We start from the raw sequence: 22326 nt of genomic DNA, 5'->3' as shown, positions 1-22326 counted from the left end.
TTCCTGCCTCGAGTTTGGGCAAACGACTCCAAGGTTGTCCTCAAGCCGAGGCATGGCTACGTGCCCAAAGTGCTCTCTACTCCGTTCAGAGCACCAGTGATTACGCTGTCCGTTCTTCCCGATTCAGAAGACGAGTGTCAACCTCACTTACTCTGCCCTGTTCAGGCCTTAAGAGGATACATTCAGCGCTCTGCCGAAGCAGAGACTATCCCGTTGGGTAGTGGATGCTATTGCGTTGGCTTACGCTTCGATGGGCCTTCAATGCCCCCTCGGAGTCAGAGCTCACTCTACCAGAGGCGTGTCTATTGGTGACATCTGTGCGGCGGCCGGCTGGTCTTTGCCAGCCACCTTCAACAGATTTTACAATCTGGAGGTCCCTCTGTCCCCACAAATCCTCTCTGTCTAGCTGGAGTTGACCTCGAGGCAAGCTCAACCCGCTATTACCCTTCCAGAGGCTCCCATCTCAGTCCGAGCCCTTCATTGTAGGCATATCTTGCTCTTCGCCCTACGCATAGGGACCCTCAATGGAGCGTTCCAGGCTAGGGCCACAGAACATGTCGTTCTGCTCATAAGCACAGCGTGATTGGATTGGTTCCCCATAGTGTCAAGTGACGCAATATGAGTAAACATTTCGAAAGGGAACGTCTCGGTTACTTGCGCAACTTTGGTTCCCTGAGATAACGGGAATGAGTATTGCGTAGACGGCCGTGTCGTGGCCATTTCACTTCACGACTGGCGTTCATTGCTTCATTCAAATTAAACTTGATTCCTATGGCGAAATGAGCTGCTTTTATAGGCAGACGCCCAGCCGTGATTGGCTCACTCAGACACGCTGTTTCGCCATGGGTTCGTACAGTTCCCCCTGAGCAGCCGATGAGCGCGCTCAGATCACCGCTCTGTTATGGCTGTGCAGTGGCACTGCGCTTTTGAATTATACGCTTAAAAATTCATAGAAAAGGAGTTTTCCCCATAGAGTCTAGCGATGCCATACAAGTTCCCGTTATCTAAGGGAACCGAGGCTATGTAAGTAACCGAGACATTATCTCCTTATATTGAACATATAACATCATATCATCTAAATAAATACTATGTACATTAATTAAACCCATAACTGATATTTAATTCTGGAAGCTTGTAGACAGTGAACTCATATTAATGTATTTCTTTGGCAGATCACATAAGCTGCAAGACAGCATGAACATATGAAAAAAAAAAATTTTTTTCTTTCTGATAAATATCTGATGCCTTAAAATCTTTAAACAAACTTTCACAAATATGTCAACTCAAAAGCCCTGAAGAGTTACAATCTCATTTACATATGACAATGAAACTTTGTTTGAATATTATAGAAAATACAATTAAAACATTACTTTTCTGAAAATTCTTATTTTGTTGTTTCATACTCCTGCTGTTTACTGTTGTCTATAAAACATGAACACATTTGCATGTAAACACATCCTCATCACTCATTTGTTTATGTCCCCGTTTAGACGTTCAGGCTGGACAACATTTACATTTCTGACGTGAAACAGGAGAAACAGAGAGTGTTATTGTTCTAGTCATATTTCATTAAATTTAATTCAGGCTTATTCATTTGCAGAGATGGGTATAAATACATTGTTACGTCCCAGGTCTAGAGTCCAGGAGTATAACATAAATAAAAGTCTTTACACCTGACTGCTAATTTTATTTATTAAAAAGTTGTTAAAATTGTCACTGTCAGCACATGACATCAAAAAGGAAGCATATTGACTTCAGGGTTGGGTCAAGGCCAAAATAACAAACAAAAACTGAATCTACCCTTTTCCCCAAAGAAAACGTATTACCCTCTCAAAGAAAAAGTCTAAACTAAACACAGGTACTGACTCCCTTAGTCAGTTCAGTACCTAACAAAGAAAATGGCACCCAACCCCTACAGCTTCTGTGTTTAAGTGATATTTACAGTATTTATAGTAACAAAACGTACTCGGTTACTAACGTAACCTCGGTTCTCTCTAGAAGAGGGAACGAGTACTGCGTTTATCAAAACGCTACGGAAAAGTCTCTTTTCACGAAACACTGAAGCAAAAATTATCCTTTAATTTTTCATATATGTAAAACGCGTTGCGGCAGCAGCAGACAGCTGAAGCAAGACGGCTTGTCTGCTCATTGGCTGCTCTGCGGCAACTGCATAAGCCTATCGAGCGCAGGCTGATGCAACACAGGCTTCGCGCCCTCCTCGCCACTTCCCGCCGAGATGGGCGTGGCTTACCTCTATAAAAGGAGCTCGAGAAGGCTGATTCACTTGATTTTGATCGCCGAAGCGAACCAGAGTGAACCAAACGCACGGCAAGGGAACGCAGTACTCGTTCCCTCTTCTAGAGAGAACCGAGGTTACGTTAGTAACCGAGTACGTTCTCTTACGAGAGTTCTCTCGTACTGCGTTTATCAAAACGCTACGGGAACCCCTTGCAAAACGCCGTGCGTGCTGGGATAAAAACACTGATCACCGGAAGCTATTTCAGGCATACAGTGCATAATCACCAGATAGACTCACACAGAGTCAGGGAATAAGGGGGGGAAGCCTTAATTCCCTATACTGTAGCGTCCGCAGACTTAACATGACCTCACAGGGAGGGTCTAAAGACAGGAGGGGTTTCCTCCATCCTTATATAGACATGTCCACAGACGCGAATATGACATCACATAGCCAGGGTAGGGAGCCTGCACTAATGTGGGAAAACGTGGGTCTTACACAGTTCTGCCCAGTATAGTCGGTAGCGCATTGCGCCTGTAATTAGATTACACCGACAAAAGCTTAGCCTGTAAGGCGGGAACCTCTAGGTTATAAAACCTGATAAATGTAGACGGAGAGGCCCAGCCTGCCGCCGTACATATATCCTGTAAGGAAATCCCGCTGGACCAAGCCCACGAGGAGGCAACGCCTCTCGTAGAGTGCGCTCTGACTCCCAACGGGCATTGAATGCCCTTGGCAGTATAAGCCAGCGCTATGGCGTCAACTATCCATCTGGATAGACTTTGTTTCGAAACAGCCGTTCCTTTGGAACGTCCGCTGAACGAGACAAAGAGCTGCTCTGTCTGTCTAAAGGCAGCAGAGCGGGACATATAAGTTCTTAAAGCCCTAACAGGGCAAAGAAAACTCTAGTCCCCTTCCTCACTCGACGCCGGCAGGGCAGCCAGGGAAATGACCTGAGCCCGAAAAGGCGTGTTGAGGGATTTCGGCACATAGCCGTGCTTAGGTTTGAGTATGACTTTAGAGTCATTAGGACCAAACTCCAAGCACGTCGGGCTCACGGAGAGCGCGTGCAGATCGCCTATGCGCTTCACTGAAGCGAGAGCCATCAAAAACACTGTTTTGAAAGACAAATGTTTGAGGCTGATTGACTGGATAGGCTCGAAAGGGGCACCTTTCATGGCCGCCAGGACCGTAGAAAGGTCCCACATAGGGACTGATGGAGGTCTGGGTGGATTCAGTCTCCTAGCTCCCCTGAGGAAGCGGATGACTAAATCATTCCTTCCTAGTGACTGACCCAGCGTTGAACCTGAGAACGCTGAAATAGCCGCCACATACACTTTGAGCGTGGAAGGGGATCTGCCCTTATCCAACAGCTCTTGTAGGAAGGAGAGAACCTCCGTTACCTCACATTCGAGGGGTGAAAGGCTCCGAGCTGTACACCAGCCGGAGAAAACCGACCACTTTGAAGCGTAGAGTCGCCTGGTAGACGGCGCTCTAGCCTCCGTGATGGTATTCATGACTCCCTCTGTGAGACCAACGGGTATCCGTTGAGCGCCCACACATGAAGGGACCATAGTTCCGGGTGTGGGTGCCAGATCGAGCCCCTGGCCTGCGAAAGGAGATCTCTCCTCAACGGCACTGGCCATGGAGCGATGTCTGCTAACTGCATCAGAACTGGGAACCATGCCTGGTTCTTCCAGAACGGTGCTACAAGCAGCACTGGGCATTTCGTTTTCCTGACCCGTTCCAACACCTGAGGCAGGATGGAGATGGGGGGAAAAGCGTATAGCGGGCAGCGCGGCCACCTTTGGGACAGCGCGCTGTCGGTCTTTAAAAAGAATGCTGGACAGTGAGCGTTTTCGCGGGACGCGAATAGGTCCACCTCCGCTTTGCCGAATCTCTCCCACAACAGCCGGACTGTTTGTGGGTGTAGAGACCATTCGCCCGTAGGAACGTTGTTCCTGGACAGTCTGTCCGGGCCCACATTCAGCAGCCCGGGCACATGTACTGCTCTCAGCGAGCGTAGGTTGTGCTGAGCCCATAGCAGGAGGCGTTTCGCCAGCCTGTACAGGGGTTTGGAATTCAGACCGCCCTGGCGATTTATGTAGGACACCACTGCCATGTTGTCCGAACGGACTATGACGTGTTTAGGGCTGTAGTCAACCAAAGAAATGCTTAGTCGACCAAAGTCCTGTCCTGCACAACGATTAGTCGACTAAAAAAAAAAAAAAAAAAAAAAAAAAGGACGCGATGTTTTGCATTTTGATTGAATATTTATTAAACAATTATCATAGAGCATTTATAAAACAACGAAAAAACGTTTTTTTTTTTTATTTTATTATTGACACCAGGGATCCCCCGCGAAACGGTTCTCATTCGCGCTTGAATAAGGCCGGCGACACACTGGCTGCTGGCGTGAGAGTCTCTGCTGCGTTGGGTGTCTGTTTTTATTTCGGCTCCCATGTTAATAGGTTGGAGTTTGCACACTGCCTGCGCGAGGCACGCGTCTCAGGCGCGGCTCGAGCATGCTAGAAATAGAACCGACGCCTCTGAGTGTTCCAGCAACGGGAGTGTTCTGGCTAGAGCGCAGAACAGCGGAGTTTGTATGGACCGAAGTGCATGTCTGAGCTTGTATTGCTGCTGTTGCTTTGACATTGTGGAAAATAGAATAATAGAAACAAAATGTATTAGACTTTTTACCCGTTACCCGTCTAAATTAATCTCGTTTTTAATTTAGGCTAACTTAATTTCGTTTTTCTTTATTTAAATTTCGTTTTTTCTTTATTTAAATTTCGTTTTTCTTTATTTAAATTTCGTTTTTCTTTATTTAAATTTCGTTTTTCTTTATTTAAATTTCGTTTTTCTTTATTTAAAATTCAATTTTTTCTGTATTTAAATTTCGTTTTTTTCTTTATTTAAATTTCATTTTTCTTTATTTAAATGTACCCTTTACTGTGTCAGTAATTTGTTAGTCAGAAAAATATTAGACTACCTTAAAAGTATTGCCTAAGTTAACAGACTGTGCGTTTTATATCAGTAGTGCAGTGTCCGTTCTCGGAGAATATAACCCTGCTCGCGTGAGGCGCGCCGCTAATTATATTTAGAATACAGTAATATATAACTGCTTATAAAGGAATAAATATCAAGGAGTAAATCAATGAAAATTTCTTTATTGGTGAAAAAAAATAAAAAATTATGCAACTGGTCGACCAATGAGAATGTCAGTCGACCAAGACGGCATCGACCGATTAGTCGACTAAACGACTAAAGTTGACAGCCCTAGACGTGTTGGTCCTTGATGTGGGGACAAAAACGCGTCAGCGCGTTGCGCACTGCCAGCATTTCTAGGCAGTTTATGTGTTGGAGCTTTTCCCGTTCCGACCATAGGCCGAAGGACGGTCTGCCCTCGAGCAGCGCTCCCCATCCCGAGGTGGATGCGCCGGTGGACACCATCCTCACCCTCGAGGAAGTCCCCAGGCCTACACCTGATTGGTACCAGTCGTTCGCCATCCAAGGCACCAGGGCTGTGACACAGTCCTGATCGACCTTGAGGCGTAAATGACCGGACACCCACGCTCTGCGCGGAAACCGCGCTTTCAACCAGAACTGCAGCGGGCGCATGCGGAGCAAGCCCAGCCGGAGAACTGACGATGCTGAGGCCATGAGACCCAGCATCCTTTGGAATTTTCTGAGCGGGGTGAAAGCGCCGCGGCGGAAAGACATCGCCGCGCGCTGAATGTTCAGCACGCGCTGTGGCGACAGCCGCGCTGTCATAGACTGTGAGTCCAGAACTATACCCAGAAACGGAATCGTTTGGCTGGGGTTCAGTGAACTCTTCGCCCAATTGACCGTGATACCAAGATTCTCGAGGTGATCGAGTAAAATGGCTCTGTGCTCTATGATCTGAGATCGTGATTGGGCTAGGATCAACCAGTCGTCCAAATAGTTCAGCACTCGCATGCCTCTGAGTCTGAGAGGAGCGAGCGCTGCGTCCATGCATTTCGTAAAAGTACGAGGTGCCAGGGACAAGCCGAAAGGCAGGACTGTATACTGGTATGTCTGACCCTCGAAGGCGAATCTCAAGAATCGCCTGTGATGTGACGCTATCTGTATTTGAAAATACGCGTCCTTCAGATCTATCGACATGAACCAGTCTTCTCGGCGAACATGCACGAGAATTTTGCTGGTTGTGAGCATTTTGAAACGGCGTTTCACTAATACTCTGTTCAGTCGTCTTAGATCCAGAATGGGTCTGATACCGCCGTCCTTTTTGGGGACTAGAAAGTATCTGCTGTATATCCCCTGTTCGCTTTGAACTCGGGGAACAAGCTCTATCGCCCCTTTGCTTATCAGTTTTGATATTTCGGCGCGAAGTAGGTGTGCTACATTCAGCGGTACCGAAGTTTCGACGCGCGCTAAGAAGCGCGGAGGGCGTCGATAAAACTGTAGCGAGAAGCCTCTCTTTATAATGCCTAAGACCCAGTCCGAAACCCCTGGAAGCGCTGCCCATGCATCTGCATGGTTGGCTAAGGGCCGGATACAGAGCGCGCTCTGTTCGCCGTGCGGCAGAGGTGCTACGGGGCTCACAAACATAGGCGTTATGCATGCGGCATTTGAGGCGGGGGGCGCGCTTAATACAGCGGGCGGAGCGCTCGCCCTCGACCTTACAACAGTGTTTGACTGAGTGAGGGAGAGCTGCGCGAGCCCCATGGGACTCATGTGTGCGAGTAGATGTGGGCTGGGAGCGGGCACATTTACTGCTCGTTTTTACAGAGAGCCTGTGATCTGATAGACATAGTGTTCGTGGGCACTGAGTAGTGGGCACTTTTACTATGTGGGGGGCGCAATCGACCTGAGTCGATTTTATTTGCGCGAGCCCTGAGTGCAGGGCTGTGCTTATGTGTAGAGATGGGCACAGAGGAGTGGGCATTGACACTACATTTATAGCACCATCGGCCGTGGCCGGAACACCAGAAAACACACTCTTTTCGAGACATATCTGGGTAGCCGTAAAAACGGCTTTTGAGTGCAGGCAAACGGGCACTTGTGCAGGCTTGCGCTTTGCAGAAAACGCTGGGACAGCCGCGAAGCTTGGGGCTGAGACAGCGAGGCGCTTGGGTGGTAGGCCGGCCGCAACGGGACTCACACACCTGCGCTTTCCTAGGCGGGCTAGGACTTCTTCGGGGCCTCTGGTTTCACCACAATCCTCGGTCGCGGCGTGCGCGCGGGGCGCCGGGCGCTCGATCGAGAGCGGGGTCTCGAGCTGCGCTGTTGAGGCTGCTGCGAAGAGGAGGCCGAAGGCGGGGGCTGAGGCTGTGAGGTTCGCGGGGTCCGTTTGTCTCGATCCGCCGTGGAACCAGAGCGCTTCGGTAGGAAGTGCTTGAAGGCTTGAGACGCTTTCTGGGCTTCGGTAAATCTCTCCACGAACTCGGAGAGAGAAGAACCAAAGAGGCCAGCGGAAGACAGCGGGGCGTCGAGAAACGCGATGCGCTCGGAATCGGCCATCTCCGTGAGCGTCAGCCATAAGTGCCTCTCAGCGACAGTGGCGGAAGCCATACAGCGTCCCATGGCTTGTGCGGCAGCTTTGGTGGCTCGGAGCGTGAGGTCCGAAGCACTCCTCAAATCCGCAATACAGACAGCATCAGGTCCAACCTCGTCCCGTTTACGGAGGAGATCACCCTGGAAGATCTGTAATGTAGCCATGGTGTGTAGCGCTGACGCGGCTTGCCCAGCGGCGGAGAATATTCGCGCGAGCAGCGTCGACGTCATGCGGCAGGCTTTTGAAGGCAACACCGGTTTAGTCCGCCGTCCAGCAGAGGGCGGGCACAGATGGGTCGCTATAGCCTGTTCCACCGGCAGCAGAGAGAGGTAGCCTCGTTCATTCGCCTTGTCCAGTGAGGAGAATGCAGGCGACACAGATGAGCGCGTACGCGCAGAGTAGGGCGCGTTCCAGGCCTTCGCAACTTCTTCATGTAACTCAGGAAGAAAAGGAGCGGGCTTAGATTCCGGAGAATTGCGCTCACCTGGGAGGAAGCTACCATCGAGCCGGGTGCGAGAGGGGGGCTCCGGTGCAGACCACTCGAGGCCGAGGCTCACCGCGGCCAACGCGAGTACTCACATGAGCTCCGTCTCGATGCTGGCTCTCACTGAGGGCTTTCGGGCAGGAGGCGCGAGGTCCTCAGAGCTCGCCCAATCCTCGCTGCCTGAAGCGAGGAGAGAACAGGAATCCTTTTCCCCTGACGCGGCCTCCGAAACAACTTCCTCTGATGAAGCGGCGGCAGGCTGCGGGCGCTGAGCATCAGGAAGTGATTCGGGGGAGGTCGGTGAAGCTGGCGGGCGAACCGGCGAGCTTGGTCGGGGTGGAGAGGGTTCCCGGGACCCGCTGCGAGCGGCGCTTCTTACGGCGCGGCATCGCGGCGGAGAATGCAGGCTTCGAGAAGGATGCCAGGCGGGTCCTCAGAGCCACCATAGGCAAAAGCTCGCAGTGAGGGCAGCCGCCGTCAGCGAGCGCGAGCGCTGCATGGTCCTCACCGAGGCAGGAAACACAGATGACGTGGTCGTCTCCCCCGGCGAGTGGGGCTCTGCACGAGCCGCAGGATTTAGGCATCTTTAGAAAGACGCCGCTCTTTTAGGGGGTGAGTGCTACGAGAACACTCACACACACACACAAAACAGAGCACAATAAAGGATATGGGCGTCGGAAAGCGCAGCAGGTACGGCTGTAGAAGGCGGCGTAGGCCAGCGACTTCGAGGGCTCGTCCCGCTTAAGTGCTTGCTTCAAACGACGCTGCTTCCGTGATCCAGCGATGCGTGCGCTTCGCTGAAGAGATTAAAATCAAGTGAATCAGCCTTCTCGAGCTCCTTTTATAGAGGTAAGCCACGCCCGTCTCGGCGGGAAGTGGCGAGGAGGGCGCGAAGCGCCCTCATTGGTCTGATGTTGCATCAGCCTGCGCTCGATAGGCTTATGCAGTTGCCGCAGAGCAGCCAATGAGCAGACAAGCCGTCTTGCTTCAGCTGTCTGCTGCTGCCGCAACGCGTTTTACATATATGAAAAATTAAAGGATAATTTTTGCTTCAGTGTTTCGTGAAAAGAGACTTTTCCGTAGCGTTTTGATAAACGCAGTACGAGAGAACTCTCGTAAGAGAACTACTATTTTCACAACAACTAGTTTAACAACAAAACTTTCCTCACCAGTCCCTCCAGGATTTCACGATTTTTTTGTGTGATTTTTGCGATCAAAATGACTGATTTTGTGGTGGTAATTTCCAGAAATTTGTGAAAAAATTTGCGATTTTTATATTTTATAATTAGGACATCACATTTACCATAATAGTATTATGTCAAATGCACAATAGTCATACATGACACAAATCACAAACAATGCATAAAGCTTGTTTATTTTGGTCTCATCAAATTAACTTTTAAAACAACCTATGGGTAATTTTTCTACCTGACCTATGTAAATAGGCTATTAACAGCAGGTGTAGTCATTTATACTGTAGAGCTGTGTGTAAATCCTGAGTTAAGGGGTCCTGAGCTGCAGTAGGCAACCAGTTACTTATAGTGCGGCGTTTTGCATGGCATCCCCACTGCGTATAGCTACGCAATACGAAGTGACCGTTCGAAAGGGAACTACTCGGTTACTATCGTAACCTCAGTTCCCTGAGAGTAGGGAACGAGTATTGCGTAGCCGGCCGCACTATAGTAACCTGGCAAGTTGGATGTGCAGTTGCCGCAGCACAGCCAATGATTGAGCCAGACACTCACTGTGCTAGCTGTGCAGCTGCTAGGGCTGGGTATTGTTCAAAATCTTTAGATCCGGTGCCAATATCGATACCGGTTCCTAACGATACTTTTTTCGATACCAATTTTATGTAATCCATTTTAACATAACACATTACCTCAGAAAAACTTTGGTTTTATTTTTCAGTTTGACTCATGCTCCTAGCCAGTACACAAAGGAACAAAAAAAGCACAAAGGAACAATTTTTATATATATATATATATATATATATATATATATATATGAGCTCATGCTCACCAAAGCTGAATTTGTTTGATCAAAAATACAGTAAACTTGTAATATTGTGAAATAGTATTACAATTTAAAATCTTATTTGAATATATTTCAAAATCATTGCTTCAGTGTCACATGATCCTTCAGAAATATGAAAACAGTTTGCTGCTTTAACATTTTGGATTTTTTTTTCATGATTCTTTGATGTATAACATATTCAAAAGAACAGCATTTATTTAAAAACGAAATATTTTGTAACATTACACGTGACATGTTTTAAGGTCACTTTTGATCACTTTAAACTTTAAAGCATCCTTACTGAAAACAAATTCTGATTAACCAACAGATTTTTGAACGGCAGTGTAGGCCTACATTCAGTAGGTCATTATTGCAATATAAACACTGTCAGAGGGATCAACAAGGTATATCTTCATTTACCATTCGAAGACGGAGCAACTTTCTGCTATGTTTACTCCGTGCACTGTCAAGGGCTTCATCATATTTGTCGCGGTACCGGTCTTTGCAGCATTTATTTTACCGCATATACTGCATCGCGCGCTGCTGGCATCGAGCCTGGAGAAATGTAGATACACTTTTGATCGACTTTTCCACATCTTTAAGGTAGCCTATTGTGTGTGTGCATGCTCGCGTCTCATATGAGTATGTGCACGGAGAGTTTGTGTGTGTGCGCTCGGGTCACATTGAGTATGTGTATGTGCGCGAGTTTGTGTGTGTGTGTGTGTGTGTGTGTGTGTGTGTGCTCGCGTTTCATATAGCCTAATGCGTGGAGAGTTTGTGTGTGTGCGCGTGCGTCTCAATATGTGCGCGGAGAGCTAGAGATATTTCAATTGGGTGATTATAATTTAATGTTTTGTGAGGTCTTTTTCATTTTTGTGATTATTTCGCGGTTAAATTAGGAATTATGCAGGATCGCAAAAAAATGCGACATTTTGTTGATTTTGCGTTGTATTCAGCGATCGCGGAATCGCGAAAAACTGGAGGGACTGCCTCACATCCTAAAAGAGCATCAGCGATAAGATTTTCTGCACCCTTCTTGTTGCGTTTGCCAATGTTAAAACCCTGGACCACCAAAGACCTAGCCTGACAAGCCAGACACACATCGAGATGTTGGGTCTGGGAACACATCATTGGCAGGACTCAATCCGAGGGCCGGGATAAACTGTTGTCTTTCAGATTCCCTCTGCACGCAATAGGATAGCGCTACAACCAACCAGAGCGTTTTCCCACCAGGAGCTAGTTGATAGATTAAACGTTTGCCGTATCCGGTCGGCAAAACTCGGAACACATCTTCCTTTTTTAAGAATGACTTCAGGTCCGTTCTTTGCTCTTTCCTCAAAGAAAAGCTTAACTCCAAGTCCTCCAGAGTCGCGGCCAAAGCCGATTCGAAAGAAACAAGTAACAGGGAATTCAGGCAGAACCGACACAACTCTGCCGTCATTATGTTAAGCCTGCCCGTCGACTCTATACACGATGTGATTGGCCTGACTAGAGTTTGGTTTTTCCAGCTCGCAAGCCAACGGAGAGTTGCTAGACGACACTGGCTGAAAATGACATTTGCTGCCGATAGGGTGCGTCTAGATTTCTAGGCTACCAAAGACCTGGGACGTAACATAAATTGGGGGCTCGTCCAGGATCTTTGGTGGTCCAGGGTTTTAAAAATATAGATTTAAAATGAAAATACCTCAGTTGAAATGTATCAAAATAAAATACCAAATACTGCGAGAAAAATATTTAAATACAAATACATTTTGTATTTTGAAAATACAGAAATTACATGTGAATTTAAGTATCCCTAGGCTGAAATCTGTCTGGACCCATTCTGAATGCAAAGAACATTTTAGTGAGTACAACCTCGTAGAAACTTTTGTTTTCATTTCACCTACCTCTCCCTCCATCATTTCAAAAACACCAGGTTTAAGGTGCGTGCCACTTCTGTACTTATTTCTGACCAGGTTACACTGAGGCCTATCTCTTGTGGTGAGCACTACTAAATAAATCACATGTAAAACTGTGGGAACTTTTCCTGCTGTCACGTACTGCTCTGAGACACAAAGGTTGAGGATCCAAATGCAGTATTTATTTAAAAGGGTTATCCACAATTGTAATCCAAATCCAGGCAAGGGTCATACACAAACAATCCAAGCAATAACAGATAAGGGCTGAGGCAAAGAGAGAAATCCAAGAGAACAGGGAGAGAATCAAGAAAACCAGGACACAGGAGAAACAGGATACAAACACGTTCAGAAAAGCAGTGAGACACATACAAGACTTCACAGAGACTGACAGAATGAACCAGGCTTTTACGGGGTGCTTCTCAATTAGGGTGACCAGACGTCCCGAAAAAATCGGGACAGTCCCGAAATCTATGATTCAAAACAGAAAGATATACGAAGCTTAGACGCAAACAAACTCAACAGCAGCAGCCACAGATCATTTATGTAGCTGAATATTTTACTGTTTAGATTTGATTATTTTATTTTATTTTAATTGTCAGCGTTGTTGAGGTTTGTATGATGAGTGTGTTGATGTCTAAGTGTGTCTCCATTTTTTTACACAAAAGATGTTGTAGCATTTTTAGAAGATTTCACACAGATCTCTTCATGTTAATGCATTACAGTGATCTTTCACAACAGCAGAAGTTTTTTTTAAAAAAAAAATCATATGCATTAATGCTTCATTTTCATAATTGTTTAAGTCAGTCATGAAACTACAGAAAACGCAGTTTTTTACAACTTTGGTTTCACGTGTTCATTGTCTTGCTGTAAATATTTCCTTTACACAAAATTTGCTGACTTCACTGTAAAAATAAAAGGTGCCTGGAGGAACCTTTTGGGGTTCTTCACTTTGCCACACCGGCGGAACCGTCTGTAGATCCTCTAGGCACCCTTTAAAAAGGGCCGGTTCTCTGAAGAACCACACAAGTTTCCTGAGGAACTCTTATATGAGGCACTGTGTGGAACCACTGTGGGTGCCTTCAGGAACCAAATTTCATTTTTTTTAAATATTTAATTTCATGTTGTTACTATGGTTACCTTTGACTTCTATTATAATAAACAAATTGAGCCAGATACAAAATAAGAATTGTTTATAACATATTTGATATTCATTTTTATACATACACTTCCATGCACATGGGAAAAAAATCTAACTATAGATTAATATCAATGAATACACAAAAAAATAGTATAATACATAAGCAACATGAATAATCAACCATGTATATGCAATAGGCTATACAAGAAATGACATTTCAACAAAATGCATGGAAACACATATGTTCCACGAAATAAATCAATGTAAAAAAAATTACATTTTGACTAATTAAAAATGTCCATCTTTACTTAACTTTAAAACATTTGTGTTTCAGTCCGATGGTAAGTCTGACATCACTGTTTCCAAGTCCAAAAGCTCTATCAGATGCCAAAAACAAACAGTGCTAATATGCACTCATTGTGCTGTAATATTCCTGAAAATTATGATCCTAACCTTTATCTCTATACCGAAATCTCTGATGGTTAGTAAAAATAAATAAATGTTGAAGTCTGGGATGCCGTTAGACTGGAGACTGTAATGTACACTATGGCTTTTGAAAAGCTTAAATGTGTGACTTGAATCAACAGTGTTCATAAATGGTTGTTGAGTATTCTCATGAAACAAGATAGAGGAAGCAGAAGTAGAGGCTTCAACCCGGAAACAGTATTAAGGTGCAGTAAAATTATCTGTTGTTCAGTGAATGTTCACTGGTGAATTCCAGTCATTTCAATAAGAATTTACATGGTCAGCAATTTCATTTGTGGTCAAAGTTGGTGTGAGGTACTTAAAGAGTTAGAAAAGTGAAAAGGTACAGCAGATTCGTTTTCCGTTTGTTTCTCCTCTTTTCTGGTGGATGGTCCAGGCACTTCAATGATTTTCAGGTCTACAGGAGGATTTTTATTCTTGTTCAAACTTGTATTTCAGCTTACCGAGATCCCTGCAAAGTACAACATTTACTGTTAGTAAGGTTATTAAAGTGATAGTTGTGAAAGTTAAATAATTTCCTCAGCCTTGTGACGTTCCAAACCTGTTTGACTTTCTGTCTGTGGAACCCAAAAGCAGATCTCAGGCATAATGCAACCCCAGTCACCGTTCAATTTCACTGCATGAGACACAAGCAGAAAAAAAATGTGTAAATCATTCATGAAACCATTCTTATGTACACTTGTCTAGTTCAATTCAATGCAACAAAGTTCACAACTCATGTGTTATGGGTTGTGTTGTAAGTCTTCTGAAGCCATATAATAGCTTTTTCCTTTTTTTTTGTCGAAAAAGACTAAACTTGAAGTTATAATTCAGAGTTAAAATGTCTTATATTCAAAAGCAAATGATAAAGATATAAGAAAAAAATGCAGTAAAATGAAGTAATCGTCGAGGTGGAGGCTTGGCTGTTATTTTTAATAACATGATGAAGTGCAAGTTACTGCCTGTTGAAAGTTCCAAGAGTTTTGAAGTTCAATTAATGAAGATTGACTTGCCCTCGCCTGTGATTTGTGCCTTGATATATAGGCCTCCTGGTTATAATAAGAATTTTCTTGATGAATTTTGTGAGTTTTTATCTGTGGTTGTTCCATCTGCTGACAGGATTTTGATTGTGGGTGATTTTAATATTCATGTTTGTTGTCCTGGTAAACCCATGACCAAGGAATTCTTGAACTTAGTTGATTCTTTTAACTTATCTCAATGTGTCTCCGGACCAACACAAGATCATGGCCACACACTTGATTTGGTCTTTTCTTTGGGGATTACGATAGAAAACATTTGTGTTGAAGAAATGGCCATCTCGGATCATATGCCTATTAGGTTTAATTTTACCTCTACAACTGATGACTGTCATCAGCCTCCATCATTCTTGTCCAGGGTTATCACTACTTCTACACCTAGTGCGTTCTCAACTGCTTTTACTGAATTAGCCCTTCATATTGAGCCTACCATATTGTCAGTTGTGGGACCTGATGAATTGGGGGACTCTTTTAATCATGTTTGCTCTGAGATTTTGGATAATGTTGCGCCTTTTAAAATGAGATGTCAAAAAGTAAAAAAAAACGACCATGGTTAAATGATGTAACGTGTAATTTGAGGCGGGTTTGTCGCTTGCAGAGCGTAAGTGGCTGAAAGATAAATTGCAGATATCTTATGATATTCTTAGAGAATCTCTATCAAACTATCAAAACACTGTTAGAGCTGCTAGATCTTCGTATTTTTCGCGTATTATATCACATAATGCAAATAATCCGAAGGTACTATTTTCAACTATAGATAAAGTACTGAGTCCGTCTATCAATTATTTTCCTTCCCCGTCTAAGGATCTGTGTGACAGTTTTTTAAAATATTTTATTGATAAGGTTGTTCTTATTCGGTCGAATATTGTGCCTATAGGCAATGTTGTAGCCGATATAATTAATCCTTTTCGTTGTTTAAGTAAATTTGAATCTATTACATTAGCTCAGTTGGAAAAGATAATAATGCATTTAAAGCCGACTACCTCACTTTATGACGTTCTCCCATCGCGATTGTTTAAAGAGGTTGTAGACACTATTGGTCCTAGTATACTATTGATTATCAATAGTAGTTTATATCATGGAACTGTACCATCAGGGTTTAAGCATGCTGTTATTGAGCCGGTTTTAAAAAAAACATAATTTGGATTCACATGAGTTAAAAAATTTCAGACCTATTTCGAAATTGCCTTTTATGAATAAGATTTTAGAGAAAGCTGTCCATAATCAACTTACAGATTTCTTGATTGTAAATAACATAATGGATTTTTTACAGTCTGGATTTAGGAATATAGCACAGAATCAGCATTATTGAAGGTTACAAATGATATTTTGTTAAGTATTGACTCCGGGAAAAGTGTTGCCTTAATGATGTTAGATTTAAGCGCAGCCTTTGATACTTTAGATCACGCAATTTTAATAGACCGCCTTAGAGATTATGTAGGGATCAATGGTGTAGCCCTTAAGTGGCTTTCCTCTTATTTGCATGACAGGACATGCTCTGTTAAAATTGGAAATTATGTCTCTGCTTCCACTGCTATTTCTTGGGGGGTTCCTCAGGGATCAATCCTTGGTCCGACTCTGTTCTCACTGTATATGTTACCCCTGGGGTCTATTTTTAAGCAGCATAATATTAACTATCACTTGTATGCTGATGATTTACAATTGTACCTTCCTTTGGAGTGTGATGGCTGTGCATCTTTTACTAATTTTTATAAGTGCTTGACTGAGGTAAAGGGATGGCTAGCAAATATTTTTTTACAATTAAATGAGGATAAGACTGAGTTTATTATGTTTGGGAACAAGGAGCTTGGGAATGCTCTGGCTGGAAATAATAGACTACTGTCCAACAATATGCAAAGTTATGTAAAGAACCTTGGAGTATTTTTTGATTCTGAATTACGCTTTGATCATCAAGTTAACAGCGTTGTGAAATCTTCTTTTTTTCATTTAAGAAAACTGTCTAAACTGAAACAAATCCTTTTGTTCAAGGACTTGGAGATTGTTATGCATGCCTTTGTTTCAACCCGGCTGGACTATTGTAATGCTCTTTATCTGGGCATAAGTGAATCACTGGTTACTCGTCTTCAGCGTGTCCAGAATGCTGCAGCGAGATTTTTAACAAATACCAGAAAGCGGGATCACATAACACCTTTATTGATATCCCTTCATTGGCTACCTGTTAAATACAGAATACAATACAAAGTGTTGATGTTTGTTTTTAAAGCACTACATGATGAAGCTCCTGAGTACATAAAAGACATGTTAATTCCTTATCAGTCTCAACGTCACCTTCGCTCCTCTCAGAATATGCTCCTAAGCGTCCCACGGTCTCGCCTGAGGCGTAGTGGAGATCGCGCTTTTTCTGTTGCGGCTCCTGCACTTTGGAATGTGTTGACACTATCCTTAAAAACCTCATCAGGCATGGATATTTTTAAAAAGGAATTGAAGACTTATTTATTCAATCAAGCCTTTGGCGTTTGATTAGGTCTGAGAACTGTGAGTGATTTGTTGTTTGATTCTCTTGTGTCTTGTTTTAATGTAACTTAATGTCTGTATGTATTTTAGAGTTCTTGATTAGCCTACTTATGGACAGCACTTTGGTCCATTCTAATGGTTTTGAAAGTGCTTTATAAATAAAAGTTGAGTTGAGTTGAGAAAAAAATGCATAGCATTATTTGTGAACCAAACCTAATATGAATGAGTAACATGAATGAGATTTGAGAGCATGAGGGAAGATTTTCAGAGAATAACTGATTAAAAAACACAAGTACACAGTCAAACAATACAATTTCACACAGAGAAAGTTCATAGTAATAAAGTACTTGCATGTGGTTCAGGTAACTTACTGTAATTCAATGTTGCCACTGAAATGTTCAGATTATTTTAGAAATGTAATGGTTGTGGGGAAACAAAAGAAAAAGCTGATTATTCACAACATAATATTTATTGACCAGTAAATGGCTTTAAAATGGTATTTGAGAGAATGAGGGCACATGTAGTAGGCTAAGTAAAGTTAGGCTAAACAAAAACAGACCAAACTATATTAACCTGCTTTTGTTATTCATAACAAACGCCAATGACGACTAAATTAGTTAGGCTATATCAGCAATTTGAAGACACAGTTGTACAGAATGTTGAACTGAATGACTAAATCAATCTAAGACAATAAGTCAATAATTTCCATTTGTTCATTAGATCAATTTAGTTAGCATCGCGGCTAAAACCTTCATACCAGATACTGTGCAATAAACGAGTTGTAAACACTGTAAAAACGTAGTAATGTATAATAAATTTAGTTTATATATGTGTGTGTGTTTGAATATTACTCTGTATATATATATATTTATTTGGCGAGTTTACAAACCTTGTAACGGAGAGCCGAACAAACGGCGGAAGCTTTGATGAAAGGAGCCGTTACTTTCAAACCCTATGACGTCGATCAGCTGAGCTTTGTTGTGCGCGAGCAGCGCGAGCATCACTGAAGCGACGACAGCAGAGGAATAGCAGCAGTTTCGCGACAGAATAAAACTTCTCTCCTCCTGGTTCTTCTTCTTCATATTATTAATATTATTATTATTTAGTGTTGTTGTTTAAGGTTTAAATTACTTAATAAAATAGCCTAGGCCTATACTAAGTAAATGTAAGTTACCCAAGTGAAAAAGACGTGGGCTACTGTTAAATGTATTAAAATGCATTAAAGTATATTTGTATTGTAGGCCTACTAAAAACACACTCAAGTACATTTTTAATACATTTAATAGTACGTCTTTTTCACCTGGGTATGTATACTGAATCAAACTTAAGTAGCCTATAATAATAATAATAATAATAATAATAGGATAATAATAATCTTATTCTGGCCTCACTGAACCATTGGGTTCCTCCAGACGCTGGCTTTAACATAAGAGATCTTCCAGGAACCACTTAAATGTTAAAAGATCTTCCAATAACCCTTTTATCGCATTCAAGTTCCTCTATTTTCCCCCAAAGCACTTCGAGGTCTCATGGTAATGAAAAGGTGACTCCAGAACCTCTGAACTAAATGCAAAGTGCTTAAAGGATCCCATAAGTTCCAGCAAGAACCTCAAAGATGGTCAATGCTCCTCCAGTAACCCTACTATAGGAGAAAGAGCTTTGAGGCACCTAAATGACATTTTGAAGTTCCTTGAGTATCTGACAGGATATTTGAGGCTCCTTTAGTTTTTACAGTGTACATGTTAGAGTACATGTGGCATACCACAAATTCATGTTGAGATGTACTGTATATGTCTTTTACTAGTAAACATTTTGTGTGTGTGTTTAGGTTTTTTATAAACGTAAAATAATTCTGCTTCAAGTCAGTTCAGTTGAGCTGGTGCTCCTTTGAATTAGTTTTAACATCAAATACAGTTCACAAGATATTTTATATTCAATTTCCACTTTTTACTTTAAGAATAAACTATATTTAATTTCATTGAGACAAACATCGATGCTCACAATCACTTTTTAAACAAGTCATTTTTAATTGTATGACTAGTGCAAAACACAGGAATGATCAGAAGAAAGTTGCCAAACCACCAAAACACCAAGATCCCATGAAATCAACTGATGTGAGCTTTGCTTTTTATATTATTTTAAAGTCATCTTCTAACTTTAAAATGTAAATAAAGCCACATATTAAAATTTATTTTGATTTCACGGGGTCTTTAAAACGTATATATTTGGTGCACAAAAGTATTTTAAAATGTGATATTAAAAAAATCATACAGTAATCTTCAGTAACAGAAATTATCATTGTAAATTGAAATAAGCACATATAAAAAAAGTACAATAAGTGTTTGCCAGTTATGAAAGAACACAAACATATCCTTCACTCCTCAGATCTGCTGCAGATGAAGTTGAGTTTGACGTGTTCAGGACGGCTGATCCAGCGCTGATCTCCTCCAGACTGAACTGCTCCAGATCTCACTGCAGACTCACAGTCCTCGTCTCCTGTGCCGTTCCCTGGAGCCCAGTTCTGATAGCACACGGTCTCTCCGCTCACCCAGAACCAGAGGCCCACAGTGCAGGAGTGACGTAAACCCAACCACACCGCCTCAGTAGACGCACGTTTAACCACATTCATCACACGACGCTGCATCTCCTCTGACTGAACCGAGACCAGATCCGTATAATTCTGTCTGCAGTATCTCAGAGCTTCAGGCCACGTCAGATTCTCTTTGATCAGAATCAGTTTATCTGGACACAAAACAAACCACAAGCAAAAACTAGAGAGAGACTGATCAAAAACAACATGCAGAACAAACACTGTGGAGGAATCTGTCATGTCGGACATGTAGCGTGAACTTTAAGATATCTGGAGGTGATGGATGGATTGTGTGTGTTTGTGAGGATCTGCTCACCTTCATGACACACAAAAGGAAATTGGAGGTTGCAAGTTTTGTCATGCCATTGACCCAGAGCATAGATCACTACACAGTTTTCACTTCCTCCACTATTATCAGGTTGACCAGAATCCCAGTCTCTGAATGAGGAGTCACTCTGATCTGACCACTGCCATGAGTCTCTGACTCTGAACAGACCGATCCAGACATCATTAGATATGTGATTATCATTGATGAACTTCTGAATCTGTTGACTCTCATTCTGGTTCCTCACACTGACCAGATCAGTGTGATTCTGTCTGCAGTAACTCTGAGCGCCTCTCCAGTTCTTCATCTGATTGACAAAGACGAGTCCTGTGTTTGCTTTAAGAAAAACACATGGATACCGATTCATGAATCAGTTTGTTCATCATTCTTACGCTGGTTCATGGTTTTTAATGTGAATAAGAGCAGCGAAGCATCAGAAACACGTGACATTCAAAGACTGTTTCTACAGTTGATGATATATTAAATATTCATGATGTTTTTGCTGATAAAACATTAAGTAACAATTGTGAATATTTTGATGATTTTCAAACTCTTTATTTCTCCATTATGGTTTGATATGATATCAGTATACATTTTGCTTAAATATAATTCTCTGTATTCTCTAATAGCAGATTCTCAAAGTTATCAACAACAAAAGATCAACATGCATTAATTAAAGAAAATACCCCAATCCTATATCGGTTTGTCTTTAGAAATTGACTTCAAGTTGTCTTTGCTATATTTATGACCACATTAAACAGCAGAAGAAATTAGTATCGCATCAAAATTTTGTACAGTATATGGTGTATCTTTTTATAAGAATGTTTATATGAATGTTTATTGTGATTGTATGGAGCTGCACTTACTGTTAGATGAACTGCAGATGAAAGTCAGGCTGATACTACATGAAGAATCATGCAATTCTCCATTTTTCATGAAAGCACACTCATCTCTGCCATCAGGTTGTCCAGATCTCCAGTTCAGATAGAGCGCAGGTTCACCTGAAGACCACTGCCATTTATCAACACTCGTCCTCTGCAGCCCAATCCAGATAGACTCAACACCTCCATCATTCACACTCTTCTTCAGCTTGTTCATGTCGTTCATGTTGTCAACGGTGGCCAGATCTGTGTAATTCTCTCTGCAGAATCTCTGAGCTTCAGTCCAGTTCTTGCCCACGTTTATAAAGTGATACTGACGCTGAACACATTCAGATACGGAGCAGAGAGCTGTGTAAAATAAAGACAATTGCACAAATAAATTATTTATAATAAACAACAACAAATGAGGGTAAATAGAAAAATAAACATCTAAACATTAAATATTTGTTATTATTATATGTGAATTTGTAAAAAAAAAAAAAAATTGGAATAAATGCAACAAAATGTGAATATATAAATAAATGTGTAGGCCTACATAAATGAAGGAATTAAATATCCATTGTTATTGTTAACTAAAACTAGAGCAATCATTTTTGGTTTTTGAAATAAAGCTAAAATAATATAAAATATAAATATTATGAAAAACGTAAATTTAAAATGTTGCCTTAATTGACAACTGACTGGAAAAAAAAAAACAAGTTTAAATTGAAGTACTGAAATTACTACAACTAAAATAAAAATTAAAATTTATGAAATGCAACAGAATTACTAAACCTAAACTAGAATTAGGCAATACCTGAAAATATAAAACTGAAAGCTATTACCCAATATTAATAAATATTTTAATAGTAAAAATAATATTAATATAAAACTGAATAGATAAATGAATAAAAAATATTCATGATTATGGGAGTTGTGAAAGAGAGCGTTTGATTTAATGCTTTTCATAACAGGGTCAAACCTGATGAAACTATAAACCATAAATAAAACAACAAACACACTCACCAATGAGAAGAAGAATCAAATATAGAGTTTGGGCCATTTCTGAGGAAGAAACACAGTGAAAAATTCAAAAAATCATATTCATTTTCAAAGTAAAACATGATCATATAATAAAAAACATTTTAGCAGCAAAACTTGATTCACAATCATTGAGACAATATTAACATCTGAAAGTGTAATTGTGTTTGAAGAATGAACATGTTCTTACTTTAGAGGTCGTGTGTTTCTGTCCTGAGTCTGATG

At 42.1% G+C, this 22326-nt stretch overlaps 1 protein-coding gene across 1 annotated transcript; it reads right to left on the bottom strand.

Annotated features, from left to right (window-relative positions):
- Positions 1-19659: 19659 nt before the first annotated feature.
- LOC308705487 (C-type mannose receptor 2-like) lies at positions 19660-22123 on the bottom strand (the record flags this gene model as incomplete). Its single annotated transcript, XM_081390511.1, has 4 exons — positions 19660-20027; positions 20192-20527; positions 21067-21429; positions 22087-22123. The coding sequence occupies 4 exons, from the start codon at positions 22121-22123 to the stop codon at positions 19660-19662; spliced, it is 1104 nt and encodes a 367-aa protein (XP_081246637.1).
- Between the last annotated feature and the right edge of the window lie 203 nt (positions 22124-22326).

Source organism: Scardinius erythrophthalmus (genome assembly GCF_964197995.2).
Source record: "Scardinius erythrophthalmus genome assembly, chromosome: 2".
In the NCBI taxonomy this organism is placed as follows: Eukaryota; Metazoa; Chordata; class Actinopteri; order Cypriniformes; family Leuciscidae; genus Scardinius; species Scardinius erythrophthalmus.
This window is presented reverse-complemented; position numbering and strand designations above follow the sequence as displayed.